General features: G+C 48.1%; 1 protein-coding gene across 3 annotated transcripts in view; it reads left to right on the top strand.

Moving 5' to 3' along the window:
* Positions 1 to 17,358, top strand: part of ROCK1 (Rho associated coiled-coil containing protein kinase 1) — a 277,707-nt gene extending 260,349 nt beyond the window's left edge. For 2 of the 3 annotated variants that reach the window (XM_054984452.1, XM_054984450.1), the window contains 2 exons: positions 3,104 to 3,160; positions 14,380 to 17,358. In XM_054984452.1, the coding sequence (XP_054840427.1) occupies positions 3,104 to 3,160; positions 14,380 to 14,383 (61 nt within the window). In that variant the 3' untranslated portion in view covers positions 14,384 to 17,358. The remainder of the gene's footprint in view (positions 1 to 3,103; positions 3,161 to 14,379) is intronic. The other variant, XM_054984451.1, reaches the window with a different exon arrangement.
* The last annotated feature ends 1,390 nt before the right edge of the window (positions 17,359 to 18,748 follow it).

The following is an 18,748-nucleotide window of genomic DNA, read 5'->3' as shown; positions in this document are numbered from 1 at the left end:
GAGGGAAGGGGCCGTTGGTCGCTGTAGGATCACGTGACCGTTTGGGCGGGAAGACGGTCGCTGAGGCGCGTGACAAACGGCCCCTTCGGAGCCTTGGAAGCTCTAGAAAATTCTCCGGCGGCTGGCCTGCGCCTGCGCAGTCCCCATGTGTGTCAGCACAGAAGAACTCGATGAACATAAGTTACAGGTATGTTAACCCTGTTTTTCTCTAAGCTTGTTAAATCTCTACTAAAAATATCTCTGTAATACAAGTTTCCCTTTAAATACCTCAGTTAAACCATATATTCTACATAAGATAATGCTAGCATAATAATATATATTAGCAATCAAGATATTAAAAATATAACATATCCATTTTACTTTCCGTTTACTTAAACTCTTTACTTTCCACAATCATCCTAATTCTGATATTAGCTTAGACTCTAATATTCTATTACACACCCATCTTTTACTATTTCTTATTCTAAGCTTATTTTAAGTCTATAAGGTAACTGTTACACTCAAATATCCATTATATACTCTTTACTTAAGCTATATATTGTAAATAATATCTAATTAGTTTAATCTTATATATCCATAGTAAAACATCTATTATTTAATACTCTATAATTTTTAATTTTATGATAACCCCAATGGTATCTTAGATTTTAATAATTAAATTCCCCCTTTCCCGGTAAAGTCACTTCTCTCTTTTTCTATTACATTTCAGTAATTCTCGAACTGCCACAGTTCCCCTTTCATGTCCCATTTTTTTTCTAGATATTGTTTCAATTTCTCCCAATCTGCATTAAATTGTCCTGGATCAAGATCTTTTTCTTGTCATTTTGTCCATCTCAGTCATGTACAGCAATTTGTAAATCCAATCTTCTGTAGTTGGTATTTCTTGGGACATGAAAGGGGAACTTTCCATTTCTGCGCATATAAAAGTCTTGCTGCTGTAATCATGTAAAATAACAGTGTTCTATACTGCATTGGAACATCTTCCATCTTCCCAAGTTCAGTAGCAGCAATTCTGGGTTTTTATTTATTTGGGTTTGCAAAACCTCATTAATTACTTCAATTATATCTCCCCAGTATTGCTTCGCTACCTCACAAGTCCACCACATATGGTATAGTGATCCTTCATGTTTTTTACATTTCCAGCATTTATTCGACATATTAATATTTCCTAGCGCAATTTTCTTTGGTGTCAGGTACCAACGATAAATCATTTTGTAGACATTCTCTTTAATACTTGTACATGTCGTAATCTTCAAAGTCGTTTTCCACAGGTATTTCCACGCCTCCATTGTTATTTCTTTGTGAAAATTTATAGCCCACCTCGCCATCTGGACTTTTACTGTCTCATCCTCTGTAAACCATTTTAAAAGTACTTTATAAATCCTTGAGATTTCCTTTTTACCTTCTTGAAAAATTACATCTTCTAATTCTGAGTTCTCCATTCTTATTCCTCCTTTCAAACAATCCGAATTGTAAAGATCTCTGATCTGTCTATATTGAAACCATCCATAACATGGAGACAACTCCTCCTCTGTTTTTATTCTCAATTTTGAAAATTCTACTCGTGTTATCTCCTTGTAAGTTAAACGCTGCTGCTCATTATCGACAGTTCTCGGATCTGTTACTTCATACGGAACCACCCAGGAAGGAATTCCGTCTTGTAGGTAATTTTTATACTTCTTCCAAATTGTGAAGAGGCTTCTCCGAATAAAGTGGTGTAAAAACAGAGTCTGCTTTTACTTTATAATACCACAAATATGCATGCCATCCAAATATTTTTTTATATCCCTCCAAAGCCAGTAATTTGCGATTCTTCAGCGTCATCCATTCTTTTATCCATGCCAAGCATATTGCTTCATGATATAATCTTAAATTGGGCAGCTGCATTCCACCTCTCTCTTTGGCGTCCTGTAATACTTTCATTTTCACGCGGGGTTTCTTGCCTGCCCACACAAAATCCGATATTTTCCTTTGCCATTTTTCGGGATAGAAGAATATTTGATTATTGTATTTCAGTATGGTTTTTTCAGCCTTGTTAAATTACCATTTTTTTGAGCTAGTAATTTATCAACATTCATGTGGATATTTGAAACATGCAAAATCATGACAAGCTAAATTATACTTTATTCTTTTTCTTTTACTACCATTTAAATGTCTCTAAACCTGACTGGATAGACTAACATCTTAAATGTGTTTTGGTATGGGGAAACTAACTTTCACAAATTGTATATACTTCAGGGCAATGGTAAACTAAGATTGTTGGAGTTGCTATGTTGGTTACAACAGCAGCTGAACTCAGAATGATGTAGTTGATTTGTTGACATTGTTTTTTGATGTTGATACTTTTATTATGTTATGGTTTGTTGACGTTGTAGATGAGCATGAGACAGGTGAGATAGAAACAAAATAAATTTAGTCTAACTAGTTAATAAATTTGAATTTTGAATTATATTTAATTTCATTCTTCCTGGGTCTATTCATCTTTTCTTTCTTTCTTTTTCTTTTCTTTTTTGGGGGGCGGGGTGGTGGTGGAGAATATTTACTTTTGCAGTCCAAAATTTGGTAACCAGATAGTTTTTTTAAAAAAAAAATTAAACATTTTATTCCAAATATTTCAAATTACTAAATTATATCCTTTAAAAAATAAAAGTTTATATTTTTAATACACTGTATACAAACTTGGCTTAGAGAAAATAATAAATAATCTGCAAAAATAGAATTTACTGTTATGATTCTATGTAGTATTTAGAATTAGTAGTTTATTTAAGAATTTACTTTTGGAGGAAGGAATACATGATATTCTAACATCATGTATCTCTGAGTATCATTACTTGTGGTGTGAGCATTTTAAAATTACAATAGCACTACATTTAAAATTATGAGGAACTATATTTCCATTTAAAGAAAAAAGACTGTTTTCTTTCTCTTGTAAAAATTATTCATTGCTTCTTTTACCTTACCAGGGATTTTGAACTAGGTCCTGCTTTTTTTTAAAGCATTCAGATCACTCCTCCTAGACCACCATTTTATTTTACAGAGTGTATAGTTGACACTCAACACCCACACAAATTGTAGTGAAATGCTAATTTCTAAATTTCAATAGGTTAAAGGAGTATGGATCTGTGGGGGACATTACCCATTCAGAAAACTCCAGTTATTGGTGAGTAGCTTTTGCTTTTAAAACCACTGACACTTGTGTCATGTGACATTAGTAAAAAAGCAGATTTGCTTTCTTCTAGTAATGAAGAAGCAGCTGCTTAGAATAAGAAATTCACTATTATTTCTCATCATTTTGAAAAACTCTGTTACTTTCTCTGTCTTTGATCCAGTGTGGATCACTCGCTCAAAATCATTCTAAGTCTTGTACTTTGACCTCTTGATACTATTTTAACAGAACAGTATGCATATCCTCGCAGCAGTCTTAATTCTATTTTGTAGAATACTCATTTATGACTTAGCTGTATCTGAGAAAGGTCTGTCAACTTTCAGCAACACCTAAATTCTGAGGATGTTGCTAAATATTAAGCATATATTAGGGGTAAATCAGCTTTACAGAGAGGGTAGTAGAAATGTCCTCATTTAATTGAAGTTTAACTGCAGTTTTATTGGTTTTAATTGTGTTGCTTCAATATTCCCTAGAGAAAGGTCAGATAAAATTGATTAGTCATCTTTTACAATATCTTTGTGTTTGTTTAGTTTTTCTGTTCTTTCTTTAGGAAGGTCAGAGATGCTTCCTTGGGGCTTTTAGTCATTTTTGTCTCAAGGCACTGAGTAGACATATGCCCTTAGATAATTTTCTGGGTCCAGCATATCATATCTTTTTGATGCAGCATTGTCCATATAGCTTACTTTTAAACTAAAGTCTCCCAGGTCTCAGCGTGACTCCGATCTGTGAATGTTAGTATTTGGCCACCTTGAGAATTAGATATATTTATATCAACTCTTACTCATTCTAATATCGTCTTTAAAACAAGTCTGGGAAACCTGACTTACTAATTTTAGAACTTATTATTTTTTACTTCTTCAGTTAGTGTTCCATTATCTTCTATCCCAAGAAATACCTTTTGAGTCTGATCCTTTTCATGTGTATTCTATACTTTGGCTGATGTGGCCAGTGAAAATAGACTTACTGTGCAATCCTATGGCCGGCCCCAACGCTGGCGTGCCTGCACAGGCGGAGCAGTGGTGGCACCGGGCCGTATCCTGTGCCAGCAAAGTGTGGCTGCGGCGGTGCCGGCAGCGGCGCAGAGATGCAAATTGGGAGAACCAGAAAGCGTTGTGGGTGGGTCTGATGCACGGCCGCCGCCAGGCGCAGCCAAAGGGCGCTGTTCCCCACAAGCAGCAGGGGGAGGGGCCAGGATAGGCGCAGCCAACGGGCAGCACGCGATCCCGGCCAGGCCCCAGAGCAGCAGGCAAATCGCGCCCATGCCGGCAGACCACCCCGGCTCGTGCATTGGGCGGGGCTCGCAGTCGGGAAGGAGAGGGGTGGGTGTGGTCTGAGGAGCCTCCCCCTCTTTTGCCCAATGCAGCGCCAAGTCCGTGGCAGCCGCGTCCAGAGAGGTTGGCATGGGACTGGCAGGAGCCCTGCCATGAGGAATCCAGGGCAGCAGCCAGTCCCGGCAGTAGGGAACAGCCACCAAGTGGCACCGAAGGGGAGGGTTGGCCTGAGTCCGCCACCAAGAGGCAGACACAGCGGGCCTGCCCCCGTCCCCATCCCAAGGCAAAGACCACAGACACCCGTTGCACAGAAATCAGTCTTTATTATTATACCATCCCACCTCTCCCAGCAGACGTGAGGAAGGGGAGGCGTGTAGGAGAGGTTGGGTGTCGAGGGACCATGGCGAGGTAGGGCTGGGGAGAGCCCATTTGGAAGGACAGGCAGCCAGGGGCCCATCGACGGCCCGGGCGCTGCCTTGCCAACCCCCTCCCCGCTCGCCCCCTGTGCCGTCCGGCGCCTGTGCGAGTGCATGGTCAGAAGCAGCTGCCCCCGCCCCCCCAGGACCCTTCCCCCTTGTCTCCAGCAGCTCTATTACACCCTGGGCTGCGGCCCCGCCTGTCCAGCAGAACACCCTACCCCCCGGAAGGTGGCAGCGGGGCTCACCGGCGAGGCCGGCAGCCAGACCCCCTTGGCCGTCCACGGGCCCGGCCTCTTGCACACAACTGGGCCCGAGGGAGGGGCGCCTCTGGGGCGGGTGGAGCTGCTGCAGTGGGCGGGGCTGGCGGGTCGAGGATGGTAATGAGCCGCCCAAGCAGGGCTTCGGCACGGGCTTGAGAGGCGCGGAGCCCCTCTCCCACCTCCAGTACCGCGGCCATGAACTCCCGCCTGTGGTTGTTCGCCTCCTCCCATGCGGCGTGCACCTCTAGCCGCTCCCTCTCGATCGCCGCCCACATCGTGGCCAGTGTTGGGGAAAGCCGCTGGGCAGAGCGGGGGCCGCGAGCCCGTGCGCCTGGAAGGACCCCCTCCATGGGCCCCTCCCTGTCAGAGGCGGAGCCAGGTCCTTCCCGCACATGGTCCATGACACCCGGGGGTGAGGAGGTTGGAGGGGAGGGTGCTGCAGCCTGGGGTGGCTCCTCGAACGGCTCTGTCAACGAGGTGTCCTGAACCAGCGGAGTCCGAGGACCACCTTCACCCTCCACCGACACAGGGAAGCCAAGCGACTGCAGGAGAGCCGCTCCGGCCGTAGAGGTCCTCCTGGAGGGTGGCAGCTCGCGCAGCTGGGCAATCACATCCCCTCCTATCTCCAGGTGCATGGTCCCTGCCGGAGAGAGACGTGGGTGGGAAGAGGGCCCAGGGAGGGAAGAGCAGCGGCCCAACATGCCACAGGTTACCGAGCCGGGCCAGGCACACCCATCCCAGCCGTGGGCGCAGCCCCCCTCGAGACTGGCCGGCGCCACGAGGGGCCTGGGATGCATGGCCGAGGCCCATGGCCAAGCCGGTCCCTGGCCCCACCAGCAGCAGGGCCACAGATACATACCGTGCTCTGGATACCGTGCTCCCAATGGGCCTGGTTGAGGCTCCTCCTCGCTGGCAGCAGGGGCTTGCTGCGGCGGTGGAAGGGCTGCCTGTTCCTGGGACCCGCTCTCTGCCAGGAGGGGCACAGACCCTGCTGCCTCTGCCTCCGCCTGGCTTGGGTCCGGACCCTCAGGGGCTGTGCCTAACCACGGGAGAGGCCCTGTCACACATGTGCCACGATCCATGCTTTCCCTCCCCCCCCTCGCCTCCCTGAATCCGCAAATACTAACCGGGCAGGACCTCGACGCCCAGGCCGCCCACCACCGCCTCCGGGATGACTGCTCGCATGACCGCCTCTGGGCCTGGGAGCCCCTCGTCGAGGGCCCGCTCATAAGGAACCCCCTGAGACATGTGGAGGCACACTCGTTTGCGCGCAGGCCCGAAAGAATCATTCCAGCGCTTCATTGTGGAGTGAGCAGTGCGGGGCCCGTTGCCCACGGCTGAGACCCTCTCCGCTGCCATCTGCCAGAATGCCCGTCGTCGAGACTGGGACGAGGCGCCCCTGTTCGTGCTCAGGGCAACCTCCGCATTCTCCACCACGAGCCCAAAAAACAGCACTCTCTCAGCCTCCATCGAGTTTGCCTGGCGTTGGCTCCCGCCGCCACTAGTGCTCACAGCAGACATGGGGGCAGTGCCCGCTGGAATGTCCGGTCCCCGAGTTAAGTGGTGGGAATCGGCCACCTAGTCATGTGCCCACCCACCCCTTTGGCAAGATGGAGGAGGGCACAGGGAGTGCGGGACCAGGAAGGGTGGCTGGGACGGCTCATGCAGCAGACAGAGGACCCGCTCCCGAGCGCCACTCACAATGGGCCGCTGAGACTGGTAGGCCTGCTGCTTCCAGGGGGGTTCAGGGTGCTGGAACTTAACCTGCGCTCCTTCCAGGCAGGACCCCCGGTCATCCCTGCCTGGTGCCCGCCACTGCCGCCGCGGCTCCCAGCCATCCGGACCAGCCACCTCCTGCCGGCTGTGTATGACCGAGTGGCCCTCAGGCGGCGCCGCCTCAGATGCCGCCGCCGGTTCCAGGCCAGGGTGCCATCCCTGCTCTTGGGCGACATGACTTGCCTGGACCGCTTTTGCCTGGACAGGGCAGCCATACAGGCTCTGTGTGAGGAGCTCGCGCCCGCCCTTCAGGGGCAAGCTGCGGCTCCCCGGGGCATCCCCGTCCTCCAGAGGGTCCTGCTGTCCCTCCGCTACCTTGCGACCGGCTCCTTCCAGGGAGTGATGGCTGAGGCCTTGGAGGTCTCCCAGTCATCCGCCAGCCGCTGCCTGCATGCCTTCCTGGACGCCCTAGTTGGTCGGATCCGCAAGCACATCCACTTTCCCACCTCGGAGGCAGAGTTGGCACCCATCCGGGCAGGCTTCTCCTCCCTTGCGGGCTTTCCCAATGTGATTGGCGCAGTCGACTGCACGCATGTGGCCATGTGTGCTCCCAGAGAGGAGCCACAGGTCTACAGGAATCGGCACCAGTTCTACAGTATCAACGTCCAGGCGGCCTGTGACCACCATGGGATCTTCACGGACCTTGTTGCCAAGTTCCCGGGAAGCGTCCACGATGCACAGATCTTCACCACCTCCAGCCTGAACAGGCTCCTGTCATCATGGCCTGAGGGGAGAGGATGGCTCCTAGGTCAGGAGTTGGAGGGGGAGCCGTGGGGGGACGGGGATGGGAAGGGAGATCCTAATGCCACCTCCTCTTGCAGGTGACCATTGCTGCCCTACCTCCTGACGCCCTACCCTGCGGATGAGCCCGGCGACAGAGCCAACTACAACCAGGCCCACCGGCGCACGAGGATGGTGATCGAATGTGCTTTCGGCCAGCTGAAAATGCGCTTCAGATGTCTCCACCACACGGGCGGCCGCCTGGCCATGCAACCGTTCACTGTGGCCAAGCTCGTGGCTGCCTGTGTCATGTTGCACAATATCGCCGTGCGCCAGCAGCTCCCCTTGCCAGCCACGGAGGGCCCAGGCGAGGACCCCTGGCTGCCTCCTGCCGGCCGCCTTTCCCCTGATGCCCCTGAAGAGCCCCAGGAGCATCACCAAGCTGTGCGAGACACGGTCGCGGAGCACCTGTGGCATGCTGCGCGCTGAGGGCCATGCCTGGCCTTGGGGGGCTCGGCCGGCCAGACACTCGCCCTTTACACCCCCATGGTGTCCCAGGAGGCCCCTCCAAGTGCCCGCTCCCTTGTCCCCTGCATGTAGAGAGTATGGGAAAGCCGCCCCGGCCAGCAGCTACCGCCCCCATGGACAGGCTGCACTGGAAGAGCAGTTAACGAACTTGACTTTATTCCCAATCGTTTCCAGGACTGCATCAGGCACCCAGAGAGCAGCTTGCCAACCCAGCACGCCGGCCTCAGCAGCCAGGAGGGTGAGGGCTAGGTAGCGTGCTGGAGCAGGGGGAGGCAAGTGGCCCCGCCACAGTGTCCCTGTTAAAGGACAGGGGCCCAGCTGGGGTCCCAGATGCCTGTGGCTGGGACGGCATATCGGCAGCTGCCTGGCCCTCCGCGGGGACAGGCCCCAGCTTCGGCCGCTTCCTGCCAGGCTCCTCCACTGGGTTGCCCTCCAGGTCTTCAGCAGGTGGCGGGTAGTGGGGTGGAGACCAGGCGGTGAAGCCCCTCCCAAGTTTCTCATCTGGCGAGGGGCTCCGGGTGGGCGCCGCTGTGGAAGCAAGAGGTGGGGGATGGGGGCGTCAGGGCCCCTGTGGGCTCTGGGGCTTCCGTCGTGGCCGCAGTCTGCCCCGCCCCATACTCCCAGGCCCCCCCTGTTGTCGAGACTCACATGGTGCCGCTGCCAGGGCCTGCTGGAATGCCCCGTGAACCCGGTCCATGGTGGCCATCCACCTGTCATTGATGGTCCCTGCAGAGGGGGGAGGGAGGAAGGGCACCCGTTGGTGGCAGCCCGGCATGTGCTATAAGCACCTGCAACCTACGCCTCGACAGAAGCAGCTGGGACGCCTCCGGACCCTTACGGCCTGCCCTCCGTGACAGCGGAGGAGGCCCCCCAGAAGGCGCTGAGGCCTGTCCGGCGTAGAGGGACCCCGACTTACTGTGCGCGGGGCCCGCAGCCACCTCCTCTTCCAGGAGGTCATGCTCCACCTCGCACAGCACCGTGTCTAACCACGCTCGCACGAGGCGGGCCTCCTCCGCACGGCCCGGGAAGAGCTCCTCCAGGTAAACTGGGTGCGCTGTCATCGCACCCTCATCTGCCAGGAGGTCATTCCCGGCTGCCTTGGCAATGAGCTGGGCCCCGAGCCTGGCCGCCCACTGCTCTCGCCACCCATCGCCCTCCATGCTGCCGGGACCTCTGTGGGTATTGTGTTTCTGTGCTGTCCACTGAACTACACCACTCGCCGGCATGACCTTGGAGGGTCTGAGATGTAACAATTCCCTATCTTCTGTCTGGCAGCTGCATAGGCCAGGGATAGGCTCATCAGAGGCCTCCCGGCTCGGACCTGTGGGTTGGAGGGGAGGGGGCCGCGGTGGTTGGCTTCCTATGGCCCCAGGGCCCTCGTCTCTTTCGAGGATGCTGCGCTGCTCAGGTGCATCCTTGCCACATGCCAACCCTTGGGCCTCGCCCTATGGCGCACCGCGGGTCTGGGAATAAAGCTTATCTGCCCATGGACCCGTGTCTGCCTGCAATAATTCGGAGATCTGCCAGCCATATCCTGTTCTGGTACCATGAGCCCATGACCAGGCCCGCGCTGACAGCGCATCCCTTCTGAAAGGGGGGGGAGAGAAGGATGCACAAGGACTGGCCATGGGCCACTCTGGCATGTCTTCCATATCGCCCTGATGCACCTGCCCTGCCTGGCATGCCGCCCTGAGCTGGGGTGCTCGTGCAACTTGCCATTGGGGGGGCCCTCCTGGGGTCTGGGGTGGCCACTCAGCCTGCATGGCCCGGGCGGGGGGGGGGAAGCACTGTGGCAGCCAGCCGGGGGACCCCGGGCTCCTGCGTTTCGGCCACTTTGTGCAGGTGGCGTACTCCTCCACTGCCCCTGTGGGTGGGGCCAGCGGCCTCCCCTGCAGGATTGGTGGGGCTGTCAGCCTAGGAGTGGGTCCCCCCCCCGCAAGGCAATGCAAGCGGCCACAGATGATGAAAGCAGGAGACGGCGCCGGGCCAGGGCAGAACCACGCGCAGCCTCGGACACACTCCACCCCTCCCAACAACCATGGCATGTTGGCGTGGGAGGCTGGCGACTGCCCCGCAGGATTGGATGCAAGGCAGGATGCCGCGGGGCGTAGGGTGTTGGAATGGCCAATGGGGCTGCCGCACGCACCCGAGGGGCCGGACCCGCTCTGGGGGGGAGGCCGCTCATGGGACTGTGTTGCTGCGGCTGCGGCTGCAACAGGAGCGACCCTCCTCCGGTGCGCGGGACCTCCTGCCCGGGATATGGCATCCGCCTGCCTCTACCCTGGTTTCTTTGCTGATGAGGCTAGGGTTTGGGAGAGCAGACTGTTTCCCCTGCCATCTCCCGTCCCCCTGCAGCAGCACCCCTGGCAACCCTCTCCCTGGCTTATCAGGTGCCAGCTGCTCGCCCTACCAGGGATTGATCGCCCTCGGTGGCTCCCCCCTCCCCGCTGACATGCCCTGCCCCAGCTCTCTACCTGATGTTACTGTGAGGGGCGGGGGGGCGGGGGGCAGAACGGGGTCTGTCAGATACATTTGTGGCGATGTGCAGGTGGAGATATGTGACGGGAGTGTTGGGGGAGGGGCAGAGGACGAAGTCAGGCTCGCAGACACAGAAGGTAGTTGTTTTACAACTCGTTTTATTGCACTGGAACAAGTGGGCTTGTTTTTAGGCTAGCAAGGGAGCCGGGGAATTCTTCACAGCCCTCCTTCCTGTTCGGCGGGGCGGGGCTGAGATGCAGGCCGCGGCGCGAAAGTGCTTCCTGGGCTACAGCCAACCGTCCGTCAGAGATGTTTGGGGAGGGCGGGATGCGGGGGAGCAGCCATGCCCTGGATGTGCCTGTGGGGGAAACAGACACATGTGGGCTTTGCCTCGTTCCACTGGCAAGGCAAGCCCCACACTCCGCCATCCGGGAGGATGCACATAGTCGAGGGCAGCAGCGACCAGCTGATGCATGACGGTCTGGCGAGGATGCACTCGGCCTTGGCAAGCCTTTACCTTTACGGGAGGGAATGAGCTGGTCATAACAAACACCTGGTTGCATGTGGTTTTCGGGGCGCCTGCCTCTGAGGCAGCCAGGGGCGGCCATGGTCACCCCCCACCCCTGCTGGGCCTCACCCGAAGCGGCAAGTGAGCGGGTGGGGTCAGGTGAATGGGCGGTTTGCACTAATCTGCGGAACGGGTTCCCCCTCCCCTACCTCCTCCTCATCTGTCAGCACTCCGTCAGTCATCACCAGGTGGGAATACTGGAGTCAGCGTACCTGCAAGGAAACGGGAGAGGCTGCTGTAAGTTCGCCAAGTGTCACTCCCTTCTCCCACGGAAGGGTTAATTTGTTTGTGCTTAGTTAGAAGCAACTAGCTTGCATGAGTCCAGTTAGATGTTGAGTTGGTCTTCCTGTCAGGGTAAAAAGGGGGTTAGCCAGACATTTGCACTTCTTCCCTTTTACAGGAAGTCCCCCCACTTTATCACAAAGTCCCCCGAGTGCATTCCGTGCCTGCCACCGTGAATGCCCTCACCCCCGTTCGGTGTTCAAAGGGGCAACGCCACGCAGCACACGGACAGAGGGACAGAGCCTCCAGCGACGTGCTCACTTACCTGAGGGTTTTGGCCGGCGCTGGCCAGATGTTTTGTAGGGCGCTGTCGCAGGTGATTGGGTGCGGAGAGGGGGGCTCGTCCACACTGGGCACGCACGCTGATTGGTCCCCGGGATAGTTCTCATCCTATGCTCCTTCGGGCCATGGAGGCGGGGCTGGGTTCTCAGAGAGGGGGCCGGTTTTTCGCTGTTCCATGGGCGCCTATGGGCTATGCCTTCTTTTTCCGTGGCATAGCTTTTTTGCTCCGCTGTGGGCGTTCCCGCTTCTGGAGGGGCTTAGGGAGCAGACTAACTCCGACCCCGCCCTGTTCCCCGCCCCCCCTGCGCCGGCGTGGGCCTCTACGCCACTCCTCCGCCGCTGCCCGGACGCCTGTGGCTTGCGCCGGTGCCGGCCCGCCAGCGGGCCAGCGCCACGTCCGAGCGCGGGCGGAGGGCCACTTATGCGGGCGTAAGGCCCAGATGCGCCGTCGCAAGTCTTAGTTCGGTTCCTATTCACTTTCCCCACCCCTCTTAGGATTGGGCTGCCCAGATCAGGTTTGGGTTAAATAATGCCATGCACAAGTTGCCAAGTACCAGGTTGACCCCCCTAACTGGAGATATTTGACTGCACCTTGAAATAGTGACTTTGAAATATTGACTAATAGTGAACTAGGTTTCATCTATTGAATAACAAACAATACTGCATACTAAAAAATTCTTTGTTAAAATATCAGTCATGTTTCAGTATAATGCTAGATTGTTCTAGATATAGCATGAGTTTTCTTGGTCCCCTGAGAAACTTGATAAGACAGTATTCATGGAAAGAAATTTCAGGAACAAATATATTCTAACTTGCCATGAAAATAAATTACATTTGCTGACAAGGACTTCTAAAATCAATTATATAATTAAAATGTATATAAATAATAAAATATATAATGTGTGTGTGTGTGTGTGTGTGTAATTTTTAAAGTATATAAAATGAATGAAATCTTTTTTTGCATTCTTTGGATACAGTTGCTCATGCTCAAAGATTGATTCCACAGAGTACTACATACTTTGCTAGCCTTTTTTCATAAAAGTTAATTTTGAATATTGGTCTTATTCTAGTGACATAAATTAGCCATGATATAAATTGGATAATTCACAGTTGTATTGGTTATACAAATAAAATTAGATAATAGCTTTGGTAAATTGTAACAAATTGACAACAATAACAATATATTCGTTGGAGACAACCAATTATTCACAGTGCAGTATTCAACTTTAATTTGTATTCTTTGAATCTTTAAAGTCAGGTGTAAACTCCAGGATGTGGGTGGGAAGGGTCCTTGCACAAAGTGTCTTGACCTGCACAATGGAACATTCTCTCCAGCTGTCTACAGCTTTCTTGAGTGCTCTTGTATTTGGCTGTGGATCCTTTGCAGATCCCAGAAGATGCTTAGCCTTATTGCTCTACAGAGCTAGCCATCTGTTCTCGATATACTTGAACTATGAATTCTCAGTATGCCAAAAAATAAAGTTTTATCTGAAAGTAGTAGTATGATATGTTAACAGGTTTGGATGTTTCTCTTGTTTTAAAGAAAATAATTTCTTTACGGTTAACATACATTATGTATGTTTGTGTGCATAGCTGTGTGTATTAGAACAAATTAAATATTCTAGGTATTCTTACGTTTATATTGGAAAGGGGGCAGCTGTCAACAAGGAAACATTTATGATACACACTTATAGATGCTGCCAGTTGAATGAGAGACAGATTAAAATAATTTATTTATTTATTTATTTTGAGGTGGTCGACAAGCACTTTTTTCAATTCATAAGTCTGACATACCTTCAACCTAAAAGAGTTTGGTTATTGTAAATGCTTCACACAGACATAAACATGCGCACACAACACCCTGCAATAATTTATAGAAGTCAGTTTTTTATTATGGCCCACAAACCATTACAGAAACAGAAAAAACAAATACCATCAGTGCTATAATCTATAGTAAAGTTTATGAATAGTTATTTATAAACATCATCATTCTTTGATGTTTAGAATATTCATAAGCAGGGCTTTTTTTCAGGGGGAACACGGGGGAACGGAGTTCCAGCACCTCTTGAAAATGCTCTGCAATAGTGCTTGAAAATAATATGATTTCAAAGAATTCCATGTGTTTCTTCCTCATTTTCTTCTTGAGAGTTCCGCCACCTCTTTTCCCAGAAAAAAAACCCTGTTCATAAACAAATGAAGAAGTCTCTTGTATCATTTGTAAGTTTAAGGTAAAGAATGTATGATCGTTGATAGGTTATATATTTGGTTGATAAACATTATGAAAATTTTATGTTTGTCAGAAAGCAAATCTGAAAACACAGCATGTCTTAAGTAACTAGATCTATTATACTCTCATCCATAATAAATATGTTAGAATATCAAACAGTGTATGAACTGCTGCCAGATACTCTTTCCTACCATACACAATAAAGTACGTGTGTGTTATCTTTACATATAAGATTGTCTCCACACATGTCAAAGAGCTCAAATACCCTCTGTGTCTAACCTTAGATGCCTGATTGGAACATTACAAGCTCAAGACATTGTAAAGCATTGTTGGCCTATTAAATTATATACGTTATATAAAATTATATAGTAATTCTAAGTGTTCCTCTTTTTCTCATTCCAGTTAACAGTGTGTGCAGTGCTCCATGGAATCTGGCAAGATGCAGTCTGAGAAAGATGGGCTTTCTTCACCGTTCAGAGCAATGCAGGCTGATTGTTCCTTCCAGCACATCACGGGCTTCAGGGCTAAGACTGCTATTACTCTCTCCTCCTTGCTTTGGCACAAAAAGCATGCTGAGGTGTCTTATTGCGGGTTTGCCTTAAGGTAGATTAGTTTAATTATTACTATGTAATGCAAGTAAAAGCAAATAAAGCTTAGGTAGGTATAAGGTTAAAGCGCTGCCTTTTTGGATTCTAAAAAAAAAGCCTGTCAATCATGATGGAACACAGTGAACTTTTCTCATATTGATGAGAATGAATCCTTGTTTACCCTGTGTGGGGGGTATTTTTTATCAAGGTGAGTACTCAGATTTCAGTTTAGATAGAGAAGGTTTCTCAGCCTGAATTTTTGTAGAAGGCTTAAAAGTTGTGCTGAAGAAAATGACATTTGCTTGAAAACGAAGCCGTGTATAATCACTTGAACTTCAGTGCCTTTTCTGCAATGTTATTAATGCTAATCCTTGATCATGAAACAGCTCAAAGTGTTAAATATTTTGCATTCTGCTTTACAAATTACTGATTCTGCATATTTGTAAAGGGGGAGAAAATGAGTATTTACATATCTATGCATTTTTGCCAAGCCATACAGAATTTTACTTCTATAAGCATTAGAAACTAACAGTTAAAGAACCAAGTTTTGAAGCATATTTTGGTACATGACATTTCTATAATTTGTATAACATTGCATTAACCATTTGAAGTGCAAATTACAGTCTCTCACACTATATGCACTGTTTGAAATGTAAATTATTGTTAGACTTTTAATGGATGTTGCTCTTTTAGTGCCTTAATCTGAGAATTTTTTACTGCCATGTCAGTAAGTGTAGAGATCTCAAACACCTATTATGTGTGTCAGTGGTTTTATTGATTAAAATATTGTAGAATATAGTTTCATTTTTTTCAAAATAGTACAATTTTGAATAAAAATGCCAGTTACCAAGAGAGATTTTTAATTCTAATATGGAAGGTAGTAAATGCTTCTACCATGAAAACAAACAAAACACCTATGACACTTTAAAATTTTAGATAATACAGGAACTGAAGTGTGAGTACACTTCAGTCTCTTGCTTTGTAGCAGGAATATTGTTGTGGTATGAACAGTATGGTTTATTTTATTTTTAACCAAATACCTCTTCAGTAATTTATAATGGCTTTGCAGTTGTGTATTAAATACAAAGCACTGGAAAACTGATCTGTCTTCAGGACGATATACATGTTTCAAGTGGCGTTGAAAGCCACGCTAATGGATATGTAATGAACATATCTGATATTAATACAGTAATGACTCGTGCTCATTTAATACAAAATAAAACTAATTTATGGACGAACTATTTGAAAATGACTGTGGTATTTTTCTCCAGAATAAAGTACGCTTCCTAGGAAGTTTTGGGAATTACAATGCTTTAAAACAGACAACTGTTAAAAATGCAAATCTGATACAAACTTGATAATTTTAAAAGAAAATTACAATTTTTATAATTTCACACCTTTTAGTACAGGATGAAGTGTATTAAAATTCTCATAGGATTTTGAAGAATTTATTTTATGTGATTTGTCCATTCCTATATACTAGAAATATTTTCATCAAAAGGAAATTATACAAGGTATACAGCTCTTAAAAGAGAATATTTACATGTATTTAATTTAAAATTAAAGCATGATCAATATTAATGATTTGTCAAGCTTATTCTGCACATTATGGAAGTCAGTGATACAGAGGGTGGCTTGTCACCAGAAGAATGAACAGCAATAGTGGATAGGATTGATGATTACTGAGAAATGTCCAGGAGAGTGAGATGGAAGCAGAGGAGCTCATAAAAAGACCAGAATTGTTTGTGAAGGTGTTGTTAAAGTAGGTCTTGACGAAGGGAGAAGTGGTATGACTTGTAAAGGGAGAAAAGCAACTGTTTTATGGAACAGGAAAGCACAAGCAAGAGGAGAGAAAGGTAGTAGTTGAGCTTGTGACCACCAGAGAGTGAGGTTTAAGGGGGAAATAAGTGAGGAGAGATGGAGAAGTGAGATGGAAAACTTTAATGGCTTAAAGTTGATGCAGAGGTTAAGGAAAGGAATTCTGAATGATCTGTGGAAATGCAGTTACCAGGGATGGCCAGCAAGCAAGTTACAGTGATTTTGATGTTCACTTCCCCTGATTCAAATAGAGTCTTTTAAAAAATTATATTTCCGTAATTATAGTTGTACCATTATAAACTATTTCTGTGAAGATATTTAAAAAATAAATGTTTGGTTACAAATGGATGTAAACATAACCTGTAAATGTGCAATTTGTAATTTTCAGTCAGAGATCTAATATTTTGATGAAAGGGACGACAACGCTCTAAAAACAGTAGAAGTCAACTTTAAATTTTATATAGAGATCCCAGTAGCATGATAGCTTGTATGGGATTTGCTTAAATTGGTGGGGAGAGGTATTAATGAAGAGCAATATTGACCCTTACTGAAAGCCATATATGGCTTATTACAAGTTTTACCTGCTACATTCTGGAGAATTATGCCTAAGCCCTAAATTTAGTGTGCCCGCTTTTTCATCTCCAGAGTCCATTCTGTGACATTTAGGAGCACATGCCTGTGATGGGTATGTTCACTTCTAAATATCTGATTCCTACTAATTCTGTATTTGGTGTCAGGCCTCTTCTCCATGCAATGTCAGTGTGTTGTTGTTCAGTGATCCAATTAAAGTTATGTATTGAATCAGGATGTGTTTTATAATTCCAATGTTGTTTTCACCTTACTGGTTTCTTCTCTGGTGTTTCTCAGCTCTTGCATATATTTACCTACCACCTTATCAGTCCACTACCTGCATCATTTGTAGCTGTTGCCTGTAAAACCTTATGCTGCAATAAACCAATGAGTCTCTGAAGTGCCACAGCAGTTTTTCTTGCTGCTTCAATGTATCATTGCTGAGTATCTGAACTAGAGTGCTTTCAGCAATTACAATAAAAATCTGCAACATTTACTACATTGAAACATATTTGAGCTCTTATTCAGCAGGTGTCAAGTCAGCGTTTGATGACTTTTTCCCAAATCTTTGGTGGTGGTAAAAAGACAGTAAATTTGGGGATTCGGCATGTGAGGTGTGACTGGAAACTGGTTAGCATGTGGGGAAATGGTTTAGGTTCATGAATATTGGATTCCAATTTCCTAGTATACAACATTTCTCTCATTTGGTCAGTATGCAGCACATGAAAATTGGGGGTAGGGGTGCTGTAGCCTACTTTTGCTTCTTTCTGTTAATAATGTTTTTCCTTAAGAAGTATGGAGGTACTTGTCTTTTGCTGGTGTGCATGTGAGTAAAATGGAAATATACCACTTGTGTTCACTATGTTGTACAGAAACTTCAGTGACTGCTTCCACTCAGTGCCAACCAGCACCAGTCTAAAAACCCATGATTCCAGCAAGAGCTGGCCAGGATCTTCATCCTACCCCCACCTTAATGGTGTAAATTGGGGAGGAGGGTCAGCAGGGCTTAAGCCTCTACCAAAATTTTCTGAAGGGGGCAATGTCCTCTTATGTTGCCAGCCAGGCAGCACTGGATGGATCCAGTGGCTTAGACTTCCTTGTGGAGAGCCACACTCTTATGTACAAAGATCCAAAAGAGCTGGTTTTGGGGTGATGCACAGGGCACACAGTAATATAAGAAATAGCTATTAATATTGAATATATACATTTTTAAATTAGAGTACCTCTGAGCATGCAGGGTTGTTTTTCTCCACCCCTGATGAAACTTAGCCAGTTTTTGCATCTCTCTGAGTTTTTGCTCTCTCCTCAGCATGGCCACAGCAGTTCAGGCAAGTGATATTGCCAAGGTACCTGGAGAAGAGCAATTGACTATGGAGAAAGGGGAGTAAAACCACCATCACCTCAGTGTGACCAGCTAGTTGTTCTCCTGGGTGGCCTCCATGGTAATGGTTTTGCTGTATCTTTTCTGTGTTCAGTTTGCTCTTATCTCAATAGCTGTCCAGGTGCTGGGATGAGCATGTGAAAATTGCAGACAAAGATAGGATGTTGTTGAAGGTAGGGCCTTCCATCCTGTCATGAGGCTCACAGCTCAGGGAAGCTTGCAACTTACCTGTCTTTCAGTGTGGGCATGACCTACCTGTCACAAGCCCTACCAAAGCCTTGCCCACTTTCTTGAACTATGGAGTAGGTACCACATTGGAGGACAGTGCTTGGAATAGCCACAGGTGGCATGTCAAAGGGCCACATGTTGCTCTTGAGCCACTATGTAGAGATGTAGTACAACTTTATCCCACCTT

Source organism: Eublepharis macularius, chromosome 7 (assembly GCF_028583425.1).
Source record: "Eublepharis macularius isolate TG4126 chromosome 7, MPM_Emac_v1.0, whole genome shotgun sequence".
Classification (NCBI taxonomy): domain Eukaryota; kingdom Metazoa; phylum Chordata; class Lepidosauria; order Squamata; family Eublepharidae; genus Eublepharis; species Eublepharis macularius.
This window is presented reverse-complemented; position numbering and strand designations above follow the sequence as displayed.